The 22,463-nt window shown below is 34.9% G+C and overlaps 1 protein-coding gene across 1 annotated transcript in view; it reads right to left on the bottom strand.

The window, feature by feature from the left end:
* Positions 1-22,463, bottom strand: part of LOC120507592 (sodium channel protein type 2 subunit alpha-like) — a 61,746-nt gene that overhangs the window by 21,943 nt on the left and 17,340 nt on the right. Inside the window, exons 5-19 of the mRNA XM_039720462.1 lie at positions 20,716-20,834; positions 19,758-19,847; positions 18,030-18,158; positions 17,245-17,336; positions 16,127-16,399; positions 15,768-15,831; positions 14,755-14,896; positions 14,418-14,624; positions 11,258-11,557; positions 7,369-7,722; positions 6,299-6,431; positions 5,403-5,641; positions 4,115-4,288; positions 2,526-2,882; positions 1,155-1,640 (exon numbers count right to left, since the gene is read on the bottom strand). Coding sequence (XP_039576396.1) covers positions 1,155-1,640; positions 2,526-2,882; positions 4,115-4,288; positions 5,403-5,641; positions 6,299-6,431; positions 7,369-7,722; positions 11,258-11,557; positions 14,418-14,624; positions 14,755-14,896; positions 15,768-15,831; positions 16,127-16,399; positions 17,245-17,336; positions 18,030-18,158; positions 19,758-19,847; positions 20,716-20,834 — 3,159 coding nt within the window. The remainder of the gene's footprint in view (positions 1-1,154; positions 1,641-2,525; positions 2,883-4,114; positions 4,289-5,402; positions 5,642-6,298; positions 6,432-7,368; positions 7,723-11,257; positions 11,558-14,417; positions 14,625-14,754; positions 14,897-15,767; positions 15,832-16,126; positions 16,400-17,244; positions 17,337-18,029; positions 18,159-19,757; positions 19,848-20,715; positions 20,835-22,463) is intronic.

Raw genomic sequence — 22,463 nt, 5'->3', positions numbered from 1 at the left:
GCAGCATTTTTTGCAGCTGCAAATAAACACACACTCTTGATGTTCTTTAGTAAAAGCCCCATACCGTGATTAACTGGCTCATGGCTATGCATTAATGTAACGTGGTGAAGTCTGATATTGCAAATATGCCAGATATACAGCTATGATAAAGTCATGAATGCAGGGCTTCTTTATTGGAGAGCTTTCATCATGGTAAACAAACCCTTTTGGACTAACAAGCTATTGCATAACATCACAGCTTCTAATCTAATTGAAAACAAATTTATCCATGGTTCCTGATGCCTTAAACCTCAAAGTTCCTAAATTTCTAATGGCACTGAATATAATTAGATTCTGCTAATGCATTTATTAGTCATTGATCGCTACCCCAATACAAAGTTTTCCTTGAATACTATCAGCACCTGTTCATGATCACTTCTGGCATTTGAGCCACTTAGATTTTGAAACACATGGCATTGGTTTTTTAGACCACCTTCTGTAACTGCACAATATTAACAGCATAAAGCCTTCAAGTAAGCTGTTTCTGCGTGCATCTAGATCACAAGGTCATTCTGCTCTCCAGGATAACCTGAGCTGCTGCTTTACATGACATTCATCGGTACCTAGATTACTTCATTTCAGCCAGCCTAAGTCTCTGAACCCAAAGTCTGTACAAATATTACTCACAAAACTTTTAGATAATCTAGAATACATTACTGATTTGTGATGTTTCAGGGCTAATTTTTAGAACTACCCTAAATATTGAAAGTAGTATTTTTTTCTCCACTTAGGTTTGATTTGGTATGCATAGATCCTTAATTGTCCCTTAGCCTTCCATCCTTATTCTATACATTCTTATCACATGTAGGTACTACATAAAGAGTGCTTTATCAAGTGTTTACTAGTCCTAAAACCTCATAAAACTGTGAAAGAAATATTAATATTTAAAATCAAATATCTTCCAAATTTTAATAAACAAAACACTAAAAATGTAAACTCTAAGGATCCTCTACTGTACCATGATATATTTTTTCTTGAATGGTAATACATAAAATTCTAAAACATGAAATATATTTACATGGGATATTACAGTTTTAAAAATATTCTAAATATGTAGTTAAAACATGTAAACATATGACTACAATTTAATACTTTTAAGATATGAAAAATCCTACCTGTTTGCTTTCTTCCATGTCAGATTCACTGCTAAATTCTTCTGTATTTAAATTTTCAAAATCTGATTCTCCAAGTGCAATGGGCACTGTCACAGTGAGGCCTGGGTTGTTTATGAATGACATGTAATCATTTTCATCAATTACATATTTTTCCACACTGCTGCCTGTGCCTACACCACTGGTGGTTCCATTCCCGTCTTTGAGATAATTCAGATCTTTGCTTATTTCAACGGCAGTATGATTGGAAATGCAGCTGTCTTTCTTGTTGTTTAGCTCTTCAAGTGCTTTGATTTCCTCTAAAGATTTCTGCTTTCTAACGAAGGCTTTTCGGATGAACTCCTGTATCTTTTTTTTAACATAATCTATGCCTTTCTGAATCCTTGCCACAGCAATCTGGAGATTGTTCATTTCATTGTCGTCATCAGTAGCAGCAAGGTTGTCTGAACTAAATGAGCTCAGCAGCAAGGCCAGAAATAGGTTCAATACCTAAAGATGAGAGAACACAGCTATGTAGTAAATACAATCATATCAGAAGTGTTAAATTTGGCAGTGCTAGGTTAACAGTTGTACTTGATAATCTCAAAGGCCTTTTCCAATGTAAATGATTCTATGATTCTAAAAAAAATCAGTAGAGCAGGTTGCAGATCATAAATAACTTTTTGGGGCTTTTTTCACATTTTTTGCTGGTAAAATGTCAAGATTGCAAGGTCAAGTAAATGACTAAGATACAAACATTTTGAATTCTATTTTATAAAAATTTAAATCATGTTTAAAATATCATTAAAGGAAGAGAATTTAGACAGGAAATTTTGACTGCAAATTTTAACAGGAGAAGAAACTTAAAGTAGAAGTGTAAATGGTACATCCCTCTTATAACACTTCTAGGAAGTTCTGATTAATTCAATATTTTCCAATTGGAATTTTGCATTTTATGTTGTCAGCTTGAATTTAAACTTTTCTATAAAGATTTCTTGTACAATCTTGAGTTAGAAGCTTTTTAAAGCCTTTTTGAGCTGGATGACAAATCACTCTGGGTTTCATTTTTGTTTTTTATATGCAAACAACCCTGAAAGTTCAGTACTAAAAATTAAACATCATCTCTAAATTAGCTGCAACACTCCCATGATAGGATGTTGAAGTTGACATTTTGGTTTCCTTCTAAATGCTTGTACCCATAGTAAGAGTACTTCAGTGTATAGAAATGTATGAAAAAGAGGAAAAGGGACTCTTCAAATGTTTTTACCCAAAATTAGGACATTCAGATTAATTTTTAAATTCTAAACAGAAGGATGACAAACATTTTCATTGTCTAGCTGTAAGTCATGCACATCTGGATCAGAGTTAATGTTAAAAAAAAAGTTCATCACGTACCACTAGGTTTCCAATCACCATGACTAGCATGAAAACAATAAGGCACATGGTTTGGCCTGCAACCTCCATGCAGTCCCACATGGTTTCTATCCATTCTCCACACAGCACTCGGAATACAATCAGGAAGGAGTGGAAAAAGTCGTGCATGTGCCAACGAGGAAGTTCACAGTCACTGGAGATCTTGCAGACACATTCCTTGTAGCTCTTCCCAAAGAGCTGCATCCCAACCACAGCGAAAATGAACACGATGATGGCCAGCACCAGGGTCAGATTCCCCAGAGCCCCCACTGAGTTGCCAATAATCTTAATCAGCATATTTAGAGTTGGCCAAGATTTTGCCAGTTTGAAAACTCGAAGCTGTAAAACAAAAATGCAGATGAACCTTTAGCGTTAGTTACAAAATAGAAGCTAGGTCCAAGTTGTTTAACAGACCATATGAATTTCTGTAGATTAATTCGTTCTTCAGTAGTACCACATTATTATTTTTATTTAAAGCAGGGAACATGGAGTATTTGTCAAAAATGCATTGTTTATAATTTCATTTCAGTGATGCACATAGTAAAAAAAGTAATAATTTGTGGTTTTATTTTACTATTTTTAAACATCCACTTGCAGGTGATTCTTGAGCAATTCTTAAAGACATTTTAGAAGTTTCTATACTTTTCATCACCGTCACTATGCCTATGCTGGCTTAGTTCCACATTCCCTCAGAACCACATTAGGCCTTCCATGCTTAGATAGAGGCCAATTATTTAAGCAAAAACTTGATGCAGACATTGCATGTCCATTCAAATCGTAAGCATTAACTTAAAAGTAATATTCATTACCCAAAGTATTAGGTTATGTGAAGTTGGGTACCATTGCACATAGTGCTAAATAAGTCAGTTCTTCCTGGTCTGTGTATTAGGAGATGAGATTTTCAAGTAATGTGGTAACTATTGGTAGTAAAGGTTTTTAAATCATTACTCTTGTACCTCTAGTAAAGATATTTATAAGCTAGTTTGTGCACAATACCAGTTGCTATAAAAATACAATTCTAGTAGAAGCTCAATAATATTTCAATTTAAATGTTATCTTAAAGTCAGCTTGTTATGATTCTGTTCTACGTAATGGAGTGACTAAAAGTTTATTGTTGGTGTGCATTAAAATAAATGTGAAGAGAGGATCTGTTTAAGTTCCTTACAAGTACCACAAAGTAGTGTTCACAATATAAAGACTAAAAATGTTATGATTATTTGTGCTGTGTATTTGTGATATGTATGTTTTCACAGATATTCAGCTTTTATTATTCTTAATGAAATCAGTATAAAGATTCACAAAATTCTTAATAAGGTAGCAATTAGTGTTATGTTGGCAAAGGATATCAGTTGGATAGAAGATCAATAGGATAATTTGATACTAAAAGGTATCAATCACCTTAAATTTGAACTTACCAAACATGGCTTGCAAATTAGGCACATATGAAAAAAAAAGTGTCATTGAAGTATGTAATATATATTTACAAAATATGGTAATTATTGCAGGCACCATCACTTTTATATTTTTAGTGAGATAACTGCATGCAAATATTTAATTATCAAGGTATTTACCAATCTGAAAGACCGAAGAACAGATAATCCTTCAACATTTGCAAGACCAAGCTCCATTAAACTAAGGCTAACGATAATACCATCAAAAATATTCCAGCCTTCTTGGAAATAATAATAAGGGTCCATGGCAATAATCTTTAGTACCATTTCTGCTGTAAATATCCCAGTGAATACCTAAAACAAAATGTAATGAATTGTTATGAGAAATTTATATACCTGAGGATTTTTTTAAAAATCCAATGAATTCTCTTACCTCTTACTATAAAAACCAACTGATTGCTATCTCCAAATGACATCTAAGTATTTCTAAACACTGAAAACAAGTAACTAAATCAGCATTTATAGTGAGACAGAGATTAAATAAACATATAAAAACCTATTGACCAGTCAGCAGTTCAGCTCCGTGGTATGTGCTGGACTATCCACCCAGCAGATGATGTGATGTGATCTGGTGTTTTAAGTCCTGTTTGATGAGGATGGTTCCAGTAAGAAGACTTGACAGCAAGTATTTTCCTAGCTTAGAGTCTAAAGAGATGATAGTCTCTAATGTCAGACTGCCTAAGCTCAGACTCTCTGAAGTCTGTCTTGTAGACAGGGGAAGTTGGAGTTTCTTGTCCCATGCTTTTTGTAAGAATATAGAATTTCACACATAGTTTACCATGTTGTATGACGGCTATTTCCTTTTAGGAAAATGAACTTCAGGGTCATAATGTTATTTGAAATACCTGCTGCCAAATGTGAAATTATCAATGCATCTTGGTGTTTCCAAGTCCAGAATTTAACTCAACACTTTCTTGCAGTGCGTAGTGATCAGTGGTTTGTGCAGCAAAACAAAAAGGTTGGGAGCATACATTTTTTGTAAAAGTATTTTCACTGGAGCGTATTTGAAAAAAATTCCAAGAGAAATTCTGACTTTGAATATTTTATCAATTTTGTACTGAAGTATTTTCTGTGATGTTATATCAGTACCATGGTAAAAATAACATAATCTACCTTAATGTTTAAAAGAAAAAACCCAAGGTAGATGTCAAGCAATCTGGCATTCCAGTGAAGACTGCACTTCCACACATATTCAGTTATTCCATTACAGTAGTTAAAAACATATATTCATAAAAGATAAAGGCTCCAGTAAAAAAATCATTTTACCTGTGAAAATCATAAATACCAAATCTAAACTTTTTATAAAAAGACATTCTGGAATAGATCTAAACAAATACAATACACTTATAATTTTCTTATTTTAGAAAAGGGTATTTTTACATTAAGTAGTTCATCACAAACTACTTACCAGATTCCCCACAGAAAGGACACTGCTAAACTGCTCTGTCATTGGGTAATGTTCCATGGCCATAAATAAGGTATTTAAAACAATGCAAATAGTTATAGCAAGATCAACAAATGGATCCATCACAACTAAATTGACGACATGCTTTACTTTTAACCACGGACTCCAGCAATCCCAGATCAAGAAAGTATTTGCAAATCTGTACCAGCATGGTGGGCATTTCTGTCTGGATTCTTCAAGCTCTGAAAAAAAACCCAGAAAAAATGAATATTATAAATGTATCTTCTGGAAGTTCTTGTTTAAAATATGAGAGAAGATTATGTCAATCAAATAAACTGCTCTCACTAACATGAGATTTCCCTCACCCATGTTTATCTACCTTAAATAAGGCATTTAATTTATTTCAGATCCTCTACCACCAGTGGACAGTAAAGTCCATTCACTAAAGAGTAAATCATCTGAGACAAATGTTTAAAGGGAGAAATGTGTTTGTCTTTCCCAGGACAGTAGGGAGAATCTAGACATTTTGTTTAGGTTACTTAACTTGCTTACAACAGATATCTTAATTTCAGATATTAAAAGTCAACATGAATCCTTTATGAAGCTTATACCAATCCCTATATTTTCTGTTTGAGGCTCTGGCAATCCTCTAGATACCATTATTTTATCTCTATTAGACCACTCAGTAGCATAATATTTCAGAAGGTGTCATGAAACACGGTTAAGCATTCAGATTGTGTAAATGACCTTAGAAATGCTCAAAAGCTTTTTATATCTGATGTTTAGAGACTCCACATGTCAGTTTTACATTTACAAAGAAAATTATGTAAATAATTTCTCTGTACATAAAGTTAGCAGAACTTCACTGAACTGCCTGTCAGATAAAATGCACTAAATACCTTCCATTGTATTTGTAAGTATGCTGGCTATGCTCATTGCTCTTTGTCTTGCAGCAGATTCTTCCAGCATTTCCATGGAAATTTGGTATGAACTCAGTCTTCTTTTCCTTATTTCTGTTTCTGTAGTGGTGCCCTGTAAATTAAATACTGAGGAATTACACCATCCTTTTCAACATCCAATTAACAGTATTTACTGCATAAATATTGTAGTGATAATCAAATCAGCTTTGTGCAATGTACTATGTTTTTTACTGAATGCTTCTGTTCTTGTCAGGATTTCTTTTTTTTTTTTCATGAAGGGACTCAATGGGAATTTTGTACAGTGGTACAAATAATCAACTGCAGGACCAAACACCAACACAGTGTGGGACCAAAGGTGGTTCACATTTAAATGACTGGCTGAACAAAATTTTTGCTTGGTACCTCCTTGGTAGTGATAATAATAATAGTAATAATAGTAATAACAATAGTGATAATAATTGTAATGATAATAATAATAATTATTATTAATTAAAAAATTACTATAGATGAAAAAGTCTTGCTTCTGTGAATGGCTGAAAGAACATCTTAGTTTGCAGAAGTCTGACACTGAGACTAAAATGTTATGTAATTTCAAATGTACATAGGAATTGTACATATTTTTCTCATGAAAGTTATGACAAAAAAGTCCTTCAGAAGAATTCAGGATGGTGTATTTCTAATAACTATCATGAGAGTAGTAGCCAACTTTTGTTTCATTTTATAGGAGTTTTCCTATATATACTTCCAAGCTATAGCCTTATTTATATATTGAATATCTACTTTATTGAAGTGAAACTATATACACATTATATACAAAGTCAAATTCAATTAATCTTTTTTCCTATATGTAGATCTTTTGCTGAAAACAAGAAGAATATCACACTTTACGAAGGCTTAGACACAGGAGGTTGAGGGTTTTTTCCTTTATGTTCTATTATTTAGAAACTATTGCAAATTATTTCTTTAAGAAATAATAAGGAAGGCAGAGATGAGGAATAAGAGCAAAGTCTGTGCCAGACCCAAATTGTAATAAATACTGCCTTACTTACAATTACCTCTGGTATAAGCTGACCAGTAGGTGAAGTTAGAGTTGAAGGTCCTCCAACCAAGGAAACCACTCCATTGCAGTCCACACTGCTGTGCATCTTCCCATTCATTGGAAGGGCTGGTATAATTCTAGACGACACACTGGCCTGGCTAATGTTACTGTTGCGCCTTTCTCCATGTCGATTTGGAACAAAGAGAGAATCTCTTCTGCTCTCATTGTCTTCAAGAGTGCTGTGTTCATCATCAGCAAAGTCATTTTCAGATCCTATATCCTTTGCATGACCTCTGAAACTGAAAATGCTGGTTTTGCTGTTGCGTCTTGGTGAGAACAGAGAACCACGAATGCTTAACAAAGACTGTAAAAGATTTAAAACAAACCACACAAAACATTAGAACTAGAGTTGTACATTCTTGGCTTTTCAAAGAATAGTTACAGTATTGCTGGAGGAAAGATAGTCACTTTTTTCTTCCATAGTATAATTTGTCCACTAGGGGAACATGTTCACCAGGGAACCTGAAGCAGAGGGGGAAAATTCTTTTAAGGTAAGGTAGCAGTACTGAGGAAAAGTTGTGCAGAAGACATAAGCAAGTTTTGAACAGTCCTGAGTGACTGCATTGAACTGACATGGACTGTGCTGGAGACAGTTTTCAATATCACTATCAGGATTTTGAAGGTACTTGTCTCTTATTCCTTCAGTTACAGTACGGAGCTAAAAGTCTTTTACTTCTTCACTGCCTGGATTCCTAGTGATGAGAACTGATAATGCTCACCAATCACTATTCTGTTTTATTTAGTAGATGCAAAAGTGATCTTAAGTTTGCCACTGAAATCCTTTTAAACTGATGTAAGGAACTTGACTGACCCATTCCCAATAGGCTCAGTAGAGGGGAAACAGTATCTAGAAGACAGAGAGGGCAGCCTGGGGAAGCTTTGGAGGTACAGCAGCAGCACTCTCAGGCACAGCTCTCTGGGGGCCATAGCAGGTCGAACACACCTGCTAGAAAGTATCACTTTGCTATCAGGCAGTTCAAAGGAAGTATTCACCAGGGACACAGTTACCTAAAGATATTCTGTTACAAGTGAGAAAAATAAATCAGTGGTTGTTGGTAATTAATCTTTTAATTACAGTAGAAGCCAGTTAATGAAGTGTTCTTCTCTCTTGCTACATATTTTATTAACAGCATTCATGAATAAATAAAATCAGTACTAATTGTGGAGAAAAGTAAACTGGCATTCAGCCTTCTTCAGTTCTGCATTTTTGCAAATCTTCACATCTTGGTTCATCAAAAACCTGGTTTGAGACTATTGTCACTTTTTCCACTATTTCTGCAGGTGGAAAGTCCTCATATGTAATAGCAATCCTATGTTTGATCTCAGGATAATTAAAGTGAAAGTGAAAACTGTCCTATATTATACAAACCTATGTTAATACTTCAAAAATCAAACACTGCATTTATACATATATCAACCCATGTATATCTCTGTATATGCATAGTCAGATGTATAAATTCACACATTATGTGTGTGCTGCACTGGTAGAACTGCCTGTTATAAGGTCTGGCAGGTGTTTACCATTACAAGATGTATTTTTTCCTGCTCTTACAGCTACACCAAATTTTAATAGTTTGGGCTGAAATTTTCTATGCTGGCTGTCAGCCTCAGGCTGAGTTACTTGAAAAATACCAGTCAAATTATTTTGCTAACCCATTTATGTAAACTTGGCTGGAGGAAAAGTGCTGTTTTGCTTATACTGAAAGATAATTTTATCAAGTAAAACCTCTAGCTTCTATGGAACATGACACTGAATTCTGACAAAGCAGTAAACTAATTACTACACCCTTTTTACATTTCCTTATAAATATATCTGGGCAAAATACAGTCCTTCAAAAAACGACATGTTCACCAGGGTTTCATCTGACTACCAGTGATAGCCTTGTTCTTTTAGAGAATGTTCCCATGGCTGCTATGTTTTATTTGCAGGCCAATCTTTCCAATATTCGTTGCCACATTTTGAGTACAGCTAATTGGATCAGTCCCCTCAGGGATTTGGGAGAAGTAATGTCTATTCTGCAAGTCCCTGCTGCATTGAGACAAAAGATATAAGCCAAAATGGCTGCAATTCTAACACATGTAGAGGCAGAAATATATGTCTACATGCTATCAGAAAGTAAAGACTGAAAGGAAGGTTTGACTTTTCTGGCAAACTGCATCATTCATCTGCATATGGAATGTGGTATCAAAGGACAAAACCTCTTACAGGGCCCAGCTGAGCAGATTATCTCCCCTTACCATTCTGCCTCGCTGTTTCATGCTCTGGACCCTGTCTCACCAGGGAGATTCTCCATGGCTAACAAAACAAATGAGCTCTTCCTTTACCATTTCTACTGTTTGCAATTCTTTTGCTCTTGGGGCACAAAAGTTTTAGTTGTATGCTGTCAACTTTTGCCCCAAAGCTTTGTTACAACTGCAAAAAAACAAAAACAAACAAACAAACAAACAAAAACCACCCCAAAAAACAAAAACAAAATCAACCTGTCAAAAGCATCTTTAATGAAGTATTCCTAACCTGGGTAGTATTCATAGGTAAAAGCCATCTCGGCTCGGACCACACATTATCATTCTGAAGAGATGCATTTTGAATGCTTTTTTCTAAAAATGTAATAACTGTGTGTAGCCTTGAAATAAGCAAAGATAGTACCGAATCATTTCCGCTGGAAAAGACCTCCAAGATCATCAAGCCCAACCTTTTGACTGATCATCACCTTGTCAACTAAACCCTGGCACTGAATGCTATGTCCAGTCATTTCTTGAACACTTCAAAGGACACTGACTCCACCACCTCCCTGAGTAGTCCATTCCGATTTTTTACAATCCTCTCCATGAAGGAATTCCTCCTGATGTCCAACCTCAAATTCCCCTGGCCATCTTGAGGCTATTTCCTCTTATCCTGTCACTGGTTGCCTGGGAGAAGAGGCTGACCTCCACCCAGTCACAATCTTTCATGGAGTTGTAGAGTGATAAGGCACCCCTGAGACTTTTCTTTTCCAGGTTAAACACCCTCAGCTTCCTCAGCTTCTTCTCATATAACTCACTCTCTAGACCTTCACCAGCCCTGTTCTGGGCCTGCTCCAGCACTTCCATGACTATCTTATACTGAGGGACCCAGGACTGGACACAGGTGGCCTCACCAGTGCCAAATACAGACGGATATCCTTGGGTGACAGAAGTGACCCTTTGATTTATGCAAATAGAGCTTAGAACTTTGTATTAAATGATTTCCAGAGGTCCTTCATAAACTACTTGTTTTCCTGTGATGGAAATGATTCTTCATCATTATTTCTAATGAAAAAGAATGGTATGACTAAATTGCTACACATACAGGCCCAAAAGATCCCTGTCTAGTTTGTCCTTATTGTGCAGTACTAGTGCTAGTCTTCTCATTATCTTCGCATTAAAGAAGCTAATTAATTAAAATCATAGAAATTAATGGTAATGTGGGATTTCCTGTGCAGAGCATTTTAATGTTGCAGTCTGCTAAAAACCCTACATATTTGTATAGTTTTGAAATGGATCCAGAACAGAAAATGTACAGTTCATTAATGCATATATATGAATACTAACCTTTCTTTTTCCAGTCTACTAGACACATTCTCAGAAGTACATTTTCAGGAATGTGTTAATTAAGTTTATCAGTATTCTTGGTATGTTGTTTTCATCCCTTTGCTAATAGAATGGGTCAAACCATCTCAAACTTACACTGTGAATGGTCCTATCACTCATTTTTCCTTCCCTTACCATTTACATAACTTCCAATCTGTAAACTTGCTGTAATATCAGTGAAAATAAGAGTGGAGAGGACACACATGATTTAGTAAAATAGAGTGAGGTACCTGGTGAGGAGAAGTGAGCCTTTTTTCATATGTCAGTTGACTTCCTTCTGTGGAGAAGCGGAAACTTTTCCTTCTGATGCTGTCTTCTGACTCAGACTTCGGGAACTTATCAATATCTCCTTTGTCCTCTGCTTCAGACATTTCTTTCTGCCTTCTTTTCTTTCTTCTGTTTCTTCTTTCTTTAGCACTCTTTGAGCTCAACTTTGATGCTTCTGAAGAGCTTTCCAGGAGCTCTCCTAATCCCCCTACACCACTGAAATCTCTTGATGCAACTGATGCCGCTGCTACTGCTGCTGTTGTCTGTCAGGTTATAAAGCAAGGTATTCATAGTAGGCCAAAAATAATAATTTTATAGTCTTTCATCAACTGGTTTTTATTATCACTGTGATAATAATGCTCTTCACACACTCTTCAGTGTGAAAATATACCCAAACAAATGGTACTGAAGATAAATTACTGAGTTATACAGCTCCTCACTGTTTTGCAGCATGAGTTATTTGAAGCACAAACTTTGGCAGAACAATAGCTACACTATTTGTTAAAGAATTGCAGAACAAAACACTTGTCTGAAATAAAAGGAGCCAGAAAAGTGTTAACATAGTGCTTTTTCATGTATTTAGGACCTGTTATTCCATTTTCTCTTGAGAAAAGTCCCACATCATGGTCTAATTCAGCTGATGCCTTCTGAGCTCATACAGACAAAACTAATGCCTAACGTTCATCCTGTGAGTTAATGTATCAAATCCATCTAGCACCCTGAAAGCAGTTGAATCCAGCCTTTCCTCACTGTCTTCACAGCAAGAACACTCTTTACTTTCCTTCTGCCTTTGCTGGTACCAGGCATAACCTCTAGACACATTTTCAAGTCCTTCCTCCTGTTCACATTTTCCCTCTACATGTCCCACTGTATCTGCACTCTAGGTATTTCTTACAAATATGCAAAGATACATTTATTTCCAGTTCATGTTACAGTCTGTGAGAAGAAAATAAGTTTAGATTTCTTCTCTGTGGAAAGGGATGAGATGACTTACTGGAGCAGAGTCATCCCAAAAACTCAGGACCAGTATCTTTAACTACAGTGGTCAGCCTACTTTTGGTTTGTTAGAGAAAGGTTCTTTTAATCATGAAAAAAAGAAGAATTGAGAGTATGTCCAGTGCTGTTCCTCAAAAGAACTGTGGGAGATTGCAATGAAAATCTGTAGTGGAAAGATCTTTAGGGAGATGGTAGACTGCTCGTAGCTTACAAAAATGGGTGGTGTGATAAATGGCAAGAGACTAGGCTTATATAACAAAGATGACTAGTAATTATCCAGCAAAACATATTATATTCAATGCCAAGTATTTCAGGAATGATGACATATCTCTTTACAGCAGGAAAGGATAGTTTCAAAGCTCATAGTATGAATTAATTTCTTTCTTTGCCACAATATACAACCCATGCTATACAAGTTGACTTGATACAGACTTTTTGTGCTAAATGGCGTATTAAAAGGATTCTGAAGTGTTTATAAAATAAAAAAGCAATACTCAAAATTTTGTCATACTGGTTCCAGAATACCATCCTTCAAAGACTGTAACAGAAACAAAGCAGCAGATGCTGAGTCATCACCCATCTACTTCATAGTACCAGCAGTAAAGGTAAACAAGTGGAGCAATTCAAAGACCACTGTGATGACTTAAGTTTGTGTATGAATAACTTCAGTGTCAAGGGGATAAAGAGATGAGTCCCAAACTAATTTCTGCCTTAGCCACTAATTCAACACTTCAGTGATCCACCTTGTACTGCCTACTTTCTGCTAATGTTTTCACAAACAAAAGAGATCCTGACTCTAATAATACTTTACTTATAATGAATGTAGTGGTTGCTCATTTGAAAAAAAATATGACTTTCAGGGTCTTTATTCAACCTTACTTATAGTGTCTGTTTCTTATTTTATTCTTTCTAAGTCTGGATGAGCTTCATTTTCCCCCACTCGTAGATACACAAACATCTAGATGAGCCTGCTGATATCTTTTAGTATAATGTGATTTAGTGGCTTTAAGTCATTAAAACACCAGATTTAAGACAAACCCAGCAATATACACTTTGCTGACATTCAACCTTTCTAAATTTCATTTTTGCAGGATTCTACTCTTTCTTTAGTAATTTGGAAAGGATAAAGTTTAATGACTAAAATAAAGATATGCTAATGAGATTTCACAAGTCATACATAAAGGTTTCTTTTCAAGCAAAAGACAGAGAGTTTGTCTTTTTGTTAGCACTTTACCGAGTCATTCTAACTCGGTGAAAGTACCTGTAAAGTAAGACAAAAATAGAGTTTCATAGGAGTTTCAAATTTGCTAGCATTTTATAAACACTGTCCTGTTGGAAATGACTAAATGCCATTTGAAAAGCAGTTGAAAATCAGTCCAGAAATTAGACAGATGGCTGACTCACAGACCTGGACTCCTGCATATATTTTATTTTCAGATAAAAGCTTTCACAAAAGCATCTATTAAAATGCCTTTTCTCATACAACTTTAAATAATTTTATTCTCTTTTCAAAGGAAACAAAGATTACTTTAAAAGAATTCTGAAGGAATATCTTTGTTATGAATATTGCTCATCTGGTTTTGAATATTGCTTGTCTGTTCTAAGAATACATAAACTTCTGATTTACTATAGTGTCAGTTAGGGATATTTTACATTATTTTGCTGGATGGAAACTGAGAAGAACACTGATTATAATTCTTCTCTTTATTTGATGAATATTTGGGGACAATTATTAAGTACATCAAGCTTGGCAATTTTAACTCAGATGTAAACCAGAAGTAACATCACTAGACTTTTTTCATGCTATTTATAAGATATGTAACATAAAAGACCATTATTTATGACTACTTAAATCAGATTCCTGGAGCCTCTTATGAAAAACATTTTACTTTTACAGTCTTTTGGTGAATGAAGTAAAATTCTTTTCTGTACCATTAGCTTGCTTTTTTTACTATTTGGACAGTTCCTGGTTTTCATTGGCTATTTCCACTTTTATAACTTGCATGGAAAACAAGACTTTTTATTTTCTGAAATTCATTGCACAATTTGTTTGTGTTCTTATTCATAAAATATTTTTTCCTTGCCCTAAGAACAAGGTTGTTCAGAAAGTACAATTTCCTATATTACCTGAGCTTCTTCCTGTTGCTTCTTCAGCTGTTCCAGCATCTGCTGAAATTCTGCCTCTTTCTGCTCTGCTTCTTCCATTGTTGCTTGGTTCTGTTCTTCATAGGCCATGGCAACCACAGCCAGGATCAAGTTAATTAGATAGAAAGAACCCAGGAAAATCACCAGAACAAAAAATATCATGTATGTCTTCCCAGCAGCACGCAGTGTCTAGGGAGTAGAAAGCATATTTATATATTATCCCACAACTTATCTTTTTCAGCTTATGCAATGATAAGCCTATTTATGTACTTCTGGACATGGCCAACAGTGTACTATTTATGTCATAATAATTTCTTACCAGCTGATAGAGGTTTTCCCAGAAGTCCTGAGTCATTAGCCGAAACAGGGACAAAAAAGCCCAACTGAAGGTGTCAAAACTTGTGTAGCCATAGTTGGGATTTCTGCCAGCTTTCACACATATATATCCTTCTGGGCATTGCCTATGTGAAAATCAAACATGAGAACTTAGTCAAAATTTTTATTCCCTTCTAGAAAATATGTATTATCTTTCGGAAGAATATGCATTATTTTTCGTCAGAAAATCCATTAATTATAATTAAATTAATTCAGAAAAAAATTCCCAAGAATTTAACTAATAACATAGCAAACAAAAGATATCTTTCATGCACTCACTGACTGAAATTACCTAAATATTAAAATTCTCCTCAATTACATTTTGCAAATAGGATCTTTATTCCAAATTAATTACTTCCTGGCAGAAATAATTGCTAAATGTTGTTAAGGTTACAGACAGATTAAAAAATATTATCAGCTAAATCCAATTGTAGTACTAGGGATTTCCCTTATATTACTGATAAATATGTTTTTAGTAAACCTCTTCACTGCTGCCAGTCAGGCATCCAAGTTGAGCTAACAATTCTAGGCTTATAATTTGGCACATGTGAATGGCAGAATTTGCTAGAAGTGAAAGAGTTAGACTTGAAAAAACAGATTCAGTCTTGAACTATGAAGTTACTGCTGTGCTTTCTTAATATTTTCCATGTTCTCTTTCTCACTTTTAACTTTTGTTTCCTCCTACTTTCTTCAATCAGTAAATCATCAAAGGAGACTTAAAAAAAATTCAGATCTTATTAATGAAACCAACTTCATTTTCAAATCAAGCAGGAAAAAGGCTGTTAATTGCTATTTCATTCAGCCAGAGTGTAAAACATTTTGACTTCAGTAAGAAATTCTCACTTAGCTGCAAAATTCCAAAAGTTCTGTAACCCTGCTAAATATGGAGTTGCAACTAGATCTCATGTTAATTCTTTTTCTACAGAGCATAACATAGAATGTTTGAAAGGGTCTTACCCTGCATCAGAGCTATTACCACAAAGTAGGGCATCTCTTTGTCCTTCCAAAATGTAAAAATGAGCTGTGTAGAAAGCATTAGAAATATATATTAATAGATCAAATAAACCTGAAAGCAATACAAAGTAAAATAAAAATAAATTGTGTTAAATCATAGTGGCTAGCTACTGATCCCTTTGTAGTTTGTTTAGGAACCTTTCTGGTTGTTGTATTTTTATTGGATGTATTTCATCTTTGTAAATCAGGGACTGTTCTACATAAGTCAGAAATATAAATCCCTCAATGTTCTTTACTTGGTCATAAATAATTACATATTTTTGCCACAAATATATTAAAATAGTTATATCAGACATTCTTACTTTCATCTTCAATGTAATCCTTCCAGTTAAACGTGCTCACTGTCATGTTAACAAAAGTACCATTTTCATTCATTGTGCTGTTAAAGTACGAAATAACATTTATCTCAAAAGTAGAATTGTCTGGAGGCCACTGCAGGCATTTATTCCTCAGGTTGCCCATGAACAGCTGCAGCCCTATCAGTGCAAATACACTCAGACAAAACACAGTCAGGATCATCACATCCGAGAGCTTCTTCACAGACTGAATCAGGGCTCCTACTATAGTCTTCAGGCCTGCAAAGAGAAAAGATCGATAAAGTTATCAAAGAGTGTCTTTGCCCTTCCCATATAATTAAGAGGCCATGCAGACACTTAAAAATAAATTATTTTTTATTTCTCAAAAGGTAAAGCTTCATGAGCAGCCTCAGAGCTTGTGAAGATGAATGAAAGAAAAAGATTCCTTTTTATGAATGTGCAATATACATATATTCCAATAAATCGAATATATAATATTCTCAAGCAGGAAACTTTATCAATCATGCTTTCCTAGTACAGAATTGATTGCATTTACTAATTTTTCTCTGCATTAAAAATTCTACCAATAATTCAGTTTCCAGTTAATTCTAAACATGACTTCACAACAATGCAAAGCAGCATGAGATAGAATTGCTAGTGATTTTGAATGAAAAAATAGTTTGCATTTGATAAATTTTCCTGTGCATAATTTATTTCCTTTTTAGTATCTTCTTTTGTTGTTACTTGCTTATTTTTAAGACAAATGTAAATTTTAAGTGCCAAAAAAAGGAAAAATTTCAAAACCAAGGATGCCATAGAACTAAGCTTTTGTAATGTAGAGGCAATTTGTCACAATAAAATGCAGAAAAACAAAGCAAAATAACCCATAGGCCTCATATTTTGTGTTTCATGCAAGACTGTTAAACTCAAAGGCTGATTTTGCAAAATAAAAGAAGCTAATGCTGAAAAGGCAAAGAATCATAAACTAGGTTAATGATCCATGCCTTTTTATTTCTTTTTATATATTTTTTTTGCAACATGAGCAGCAAACAGCAAGACTTATGCTCAAAGGCAGCGAATTCAATGGAACGAAAGTCAGCCTCGGTGTTTAACCTCGCTCTCACCTGGAATGACTGATATTGTTTTCAAAGCTCGGAGAACTCTGAATGTTCTCAACGCTGAGACATTGCCCAGGTCCACAAACTCTGTCACATATCTGTAATAGGGGAGTTCACACACAAACACAATGACAGCACACAAATAACAGTTGGAGATACGAGGGGCCTAACACCTTACACCAACTACTTCTTACCTGGAATTACAGAAATAGTTTTCAAAGCTCTCAATACTCTGAAAGTTCGAAGAGCTGAAACATTGCCTAGGTTTACAAATTCTGTTACATACCTGTAGGATTAAATCACAGTTATTCAGAATTTAGGCAGAGCTTATACTAATTATGTGGGTCTTCATAACCTCTGTGGCAATACTAGCAATCATATTTCAAAATTTACCTGTCTCTTCAGTACATTTCACTTTAATAATTTTTTTCATCAATTTTGCTTAAGTCATTGGAGTGAAACTCACTGATTTGTATTTGAACATCTAGTTAAACTAATTAGCTTGTAATGGGACGGTAACATGAAGTCAAAGGGATGGCTTCATTTCTGGTCAGCAGAAAAATGTAGGCCATGAAATTAGTGTCCCTCAGCAGTAATTACACCAGTGGCTGACACTCCATTTCGGCTTCTGCCATATTTTACTTTGATTTATGAATACTAAAAAGTGTTATACAGTGTCTAAGCTTCAAAGGTTGCAAAAATTAAATATGTTTAAGTAAATACATTTATTACAATAATATTTACCACTAATTTCATGCCCTAAAAGCTTAAAAAGTTGTTGTACCACTTACGCCATTAAAATGACACTGAAGTCAAGCCAGTTCCATGGGTCTCGCAGAAACGTAAAACCTTCTAAGCAGAAGCCCCTTGCAAGAATTTTGATAAGTGATTCAAAGGTATAAATTCCAGTGAAAGTGTACCTGAAAATCATCAGAGCAGGAATAATGGATTTTTGCATACTTACAGACAGTGCCATTCTTTAGCAAAGATGACTTAAAAAAGAAGAAAAAGTATTTAGAAGTGAAAAGAGCAAATTATTAACTTCACTTGCCCTAAATATTGTAATTGCTGTTCAGTCTTTGTTGAAATTTGAACCTGATATATATGCTACTTATTTTCTAAAAGGTTGGTTTAATCTCAGTTCTTGTACTTACAAATAATTTCTGATTCTACTATTTATGGAAACATTTCAGACTTTGATATTTATATGTACATTCTTTAGCACTCACAGGGTTGCCTCTTTGCTTGCATTCATAAACCAGGTAGATGTCTAAGTGTTACAAAAATGAAAGAATTTTTTTATGTCTAAATCAGAGAGTTTTGTAAAAGTCAGTTCTGGATAATAACTATACTAATGCCTGTATTACATGTTTATTTCATAAATAATCATCAAATATAAGAAATCATGCCCAGACTGTTATTCTCAAAGATGGGGAGCACGATTACCAGCTTACCTGGTGTGGGAACAGCTATTCATTTAACAACATAGAATAGTCAGCTATAACCAGCATAATGCAAGCACTTCCTGAGACCCACATGGATCTCTGTGGACCTCCAGAATAAAGGAACTCTACCTACAGACCCTACTGCTCTCCTTTCAGACTCTGCAACTTTAACAAGCTATCATCACTGTTAACTGGGAATGGGTTAATGGGAGTGGTTTCTAAACAGGGTTCCGTGTAAGGTTCATTAGTGCAGAGAAATAAATAAATAAAAACCAGTAATGGCTCTTTGAGAAAAGGAAGGATTGAAAGAAGCAACAAGTGATTAGAAGTTTTTTCATGAGTAGTATTATTTCAAATAAAAACATAAAGGGCTTTGAGGAACATGACCTAGTGGAAGGGTGTCCCTGCATGCCAGGGGCTTGGAACTGGCAGGGAAGGATCTCTAAGATCCCTTCCAACCCAAACCATTCTATGATTCTACAGTACTTCAGAGGAAAACATATCTGTATTTTGTTAAGGAATAAGCATGCCTTTTTAACCATGAACAAGAAAGATAAATATTCCTTATTTAGGTCAGTTCTTTGTTGCTCTTTCATAGCTATGGCCCTTTCCTTGGCAATTTGAGTTTCTTGTGGTTTGTGGCTTGTGTGTCCTTATTGTGGCAGGCACTTATGAGGTCAAACCAGTAAGGCATGATAAAAGTCCCACTGTGATGACATTGTGGATACTCAAGCAAGGTATGGGAACAATTTTACATGCACAATTTTACATGCACGTCTGTAGATCCCTATCTGATTTACAGCTCAGAATATCCAAGGACAAGAGCTGCTGTTTTTACTACACAGCAGAAGTTCAGATATTCCTCAGGCATAATTTTAACAAACATGGTGTTACTCTCAAACCATTTAAATTGTTCAGGAGGAAAGGGGAAAGATATTGATGATCTCATGGAATCTGATTCTTCCTGACTCTGCACAAGCCCATTCTGGCATTTGCATTTTAATAAATGCTTCTTGTTTGGAGTCACACAAAAACAAAGACATTAAAATAAAGAAGAAAAAATGTTTAACTTACTCTACATTCTTTGTCCAGTCTGGAGGGTTACTCATGGTCATAAATACGCAGTTGGTCAAAATAGTGCACATGATAAGCATGCTGAATAATGTAGGTTATAGTTAAGGCACAAAGTCAAAAAAATAGGACAGCTTTATAACACTAAAATAACTTTAAAATATTAAGTGTTTACAAATGTGTACAAATAACATGACACGCTAATTAAAGCCTACAAACAAATCTTTGCACATAATTTTATGTCTTTTAAATGGTATGTCATCTGGCATATTATAGTGCGCTTCCATAAAAAATGCAATAGTTTCGTAATTATAGCAGGTTTTAAAGGAAGTTTAAACATATCTTTAACTGTAAATCATGAAATGACTACCCAAATGTACTCAGTTAATACAGGTGGATCACTCTAAAAGATCTTTAGTCAGAGGTTGGTTTGTTTAGGCCTGAGTTTTTCTTTGAACATGATTGAAGTATATTTGAAAATACTCTCCTTTATCCCAAATCTTTTATAGGACACCTATCCCAATGCTGAAAACACAATGCCGAAAAACCTGCTCTTTACCCATGCTCTTTTGTCCTTGCAAAGTGAGTCTAGTTCATGAATAGTACTACTGGTCTTGCTAAAAGTGTGACCTTAGATATGTTCAAGTGCAATGGTTTGTTACTAATGTGGCCTTAGCTGCAGGGCTTAGTATGGGATTAGGTCTCCTTTTAGATATAAAGCCTGATATTTAAACTCTGACAGATTTAGGTGGTTCAGTAGAGAATTCTCTCGGCAGGGATGAAGATCATACTCCAATCCACATGTGATATTGCTCTTTTTTTAAAATGTGAGCAACATACATATTTTTAGCATACTTCACTCCTATGGACACAATTTGTACATCCACATGAAAAGTATTATTTCAGTCATTAAGTATTTTTAAATAGCAACACTTAAATCAACATTAGGAAAAAAGGATATGAATGTACCAAAATCTTGATAGCAATTTTTCTGATGGGATTAAAAGGAGTTAGAATATACAAGGCAGACGTGGCACTGAATCGGAAAATTGCTTTTCCCTTATTCAATACTATGAAAGTCTGCAAAAAAGAAATGCAAAATTAAAATACAGTGTTGGCTACATATACACCTCCTACTAAAAGTTTCCATTCTCCACCTGACAGGTACAAGTTCCTTTCTACTGTCTACCCATGGTACAAAAAAACCTGATTTCTATTAATACAATGGAGTAAGTTTTCCACAGCCAATTCTCAAATTTGCAAAATTTTCCAGCATGTGGACTGAATTGTGATGTAATTAAAACTGGTGGGAATTACAAAAAACAACAGCAGTTTATCAATAAAAGCAAAATGCAGAATTTTGCCACTAAAATATTTAAATTTTATTTCTTATGAAGTCTTTAATTAAAGTGATTCAAATTTATCAAATGTATTCCACCTTGTAAGCACACACAAACAAAACCAAAATAGCAAAAGGACAATTCTAATGCCAGTTTGTATTTGGAACAAATACTTGACAAAATTATATACACACATATGTATAGTGACAAGAAGAAATTGTCATTACAAAATCAACCACAATTTAAAGATAATTTTGCTTTCATTTTCTATTTTAGATACTATCAATATCAATTATATACATCTTATATATATACATGTGAAAAAATTAAATTTATTAATATATTGCCAGCTAACATAGCTCTGAGCAATGCAAGACAAACAGATGCCACGATTTGGCATTATATCACAACAATTTTTTTTTTTTAATTGCTGGTTTTCTTGTTAACAATGTGCTCTTACTTCTCCTATATGTGAGCAGAAAATTGAGCTAGTGATTATCTTTTAAAACTTGGTCCAAGAAACCTATGGTTTGTGTTCAGTTTATTCTGCTTCTGTGGGCAGTCGTTGCCTAAGTGTATTTGTCTGTGAATGAGGTTTACTTGCATCTATGGTGCTGCTTGAAATTTCTTCAGGACATAACTATTCTTCATTCCTTTTGCTCGTTGTTGATGGTAATGGTTCTGCTTTGTGTTAACATAAGAGAGTCTTTGTGACACTCTCAGCAGAGCTATAAAGTATCACTGTTCTCCATGTTGATTTCCATTCTCTGTAAAAACTCGGCTGTGATCAGAAAAATTCTGCCCTCTCTGTGGCCTTTACTGCCTACTTGGACAGTAATCTCAGGGAAGGAAAGCAAACAACTCCACGGCGGGGAAGAAAATGGGTAAAGGAGTGTTGCTGGTGCCTGCTCACAGAAAAAGATCCAGCTAACATTGAGGGTGGCAGAGGAGGGACACACACTCCTTGGCATTTCTCCCTGCCCTACAGTCCTTCACCCAGCTGGAAATGCTAGAAAGATGTTGCCTGTCCCAAGGTCACTGCTGAGCCTGAAGACAGACTAAATTCACATATGATTTCCTCTGCACTGACAAGTCAATGATTAAGGGTAGTTTCTACTATATACCAGAGGAGGGATGACTAATTTTAGTCCATGATTTAAGATGTCCATTTGTTTTCTGTTGAGCATAATTATGCTGCTAGGTAATATAAACACAGATGTCACCTGTGACTAAAGATCCTGCAGTTCACTAATTGTTCTCAGATACTAAGAAATCCATCATTAGTGTGAGCTTTTACACCTTTGTTCCAAAAAATCTGACTACTTTTTCTGATCAATGGAGGTTAGAAACTATAGTTCAGAACTTCTCA

This window comes from Passer montanus, unplaced genomic scaffold, assembly GCF_014805655.1.
Source record: "Passer montanus isolate IOZ18808 unplaced genomic scaffold, ASM1480565v1 scaffold1, whole genome shotgun sequence".
In the NCBI taxonomy this organism is placed as follows: domain Eukaryota; kingdom Metazoa; phylum Chordata; class Aves; order Passeriformes; family Passeridae; genus Passer; species Passer montanus.
This window is presented reverse-complemented; position numbering and strand designations above follow the sequence as displayed.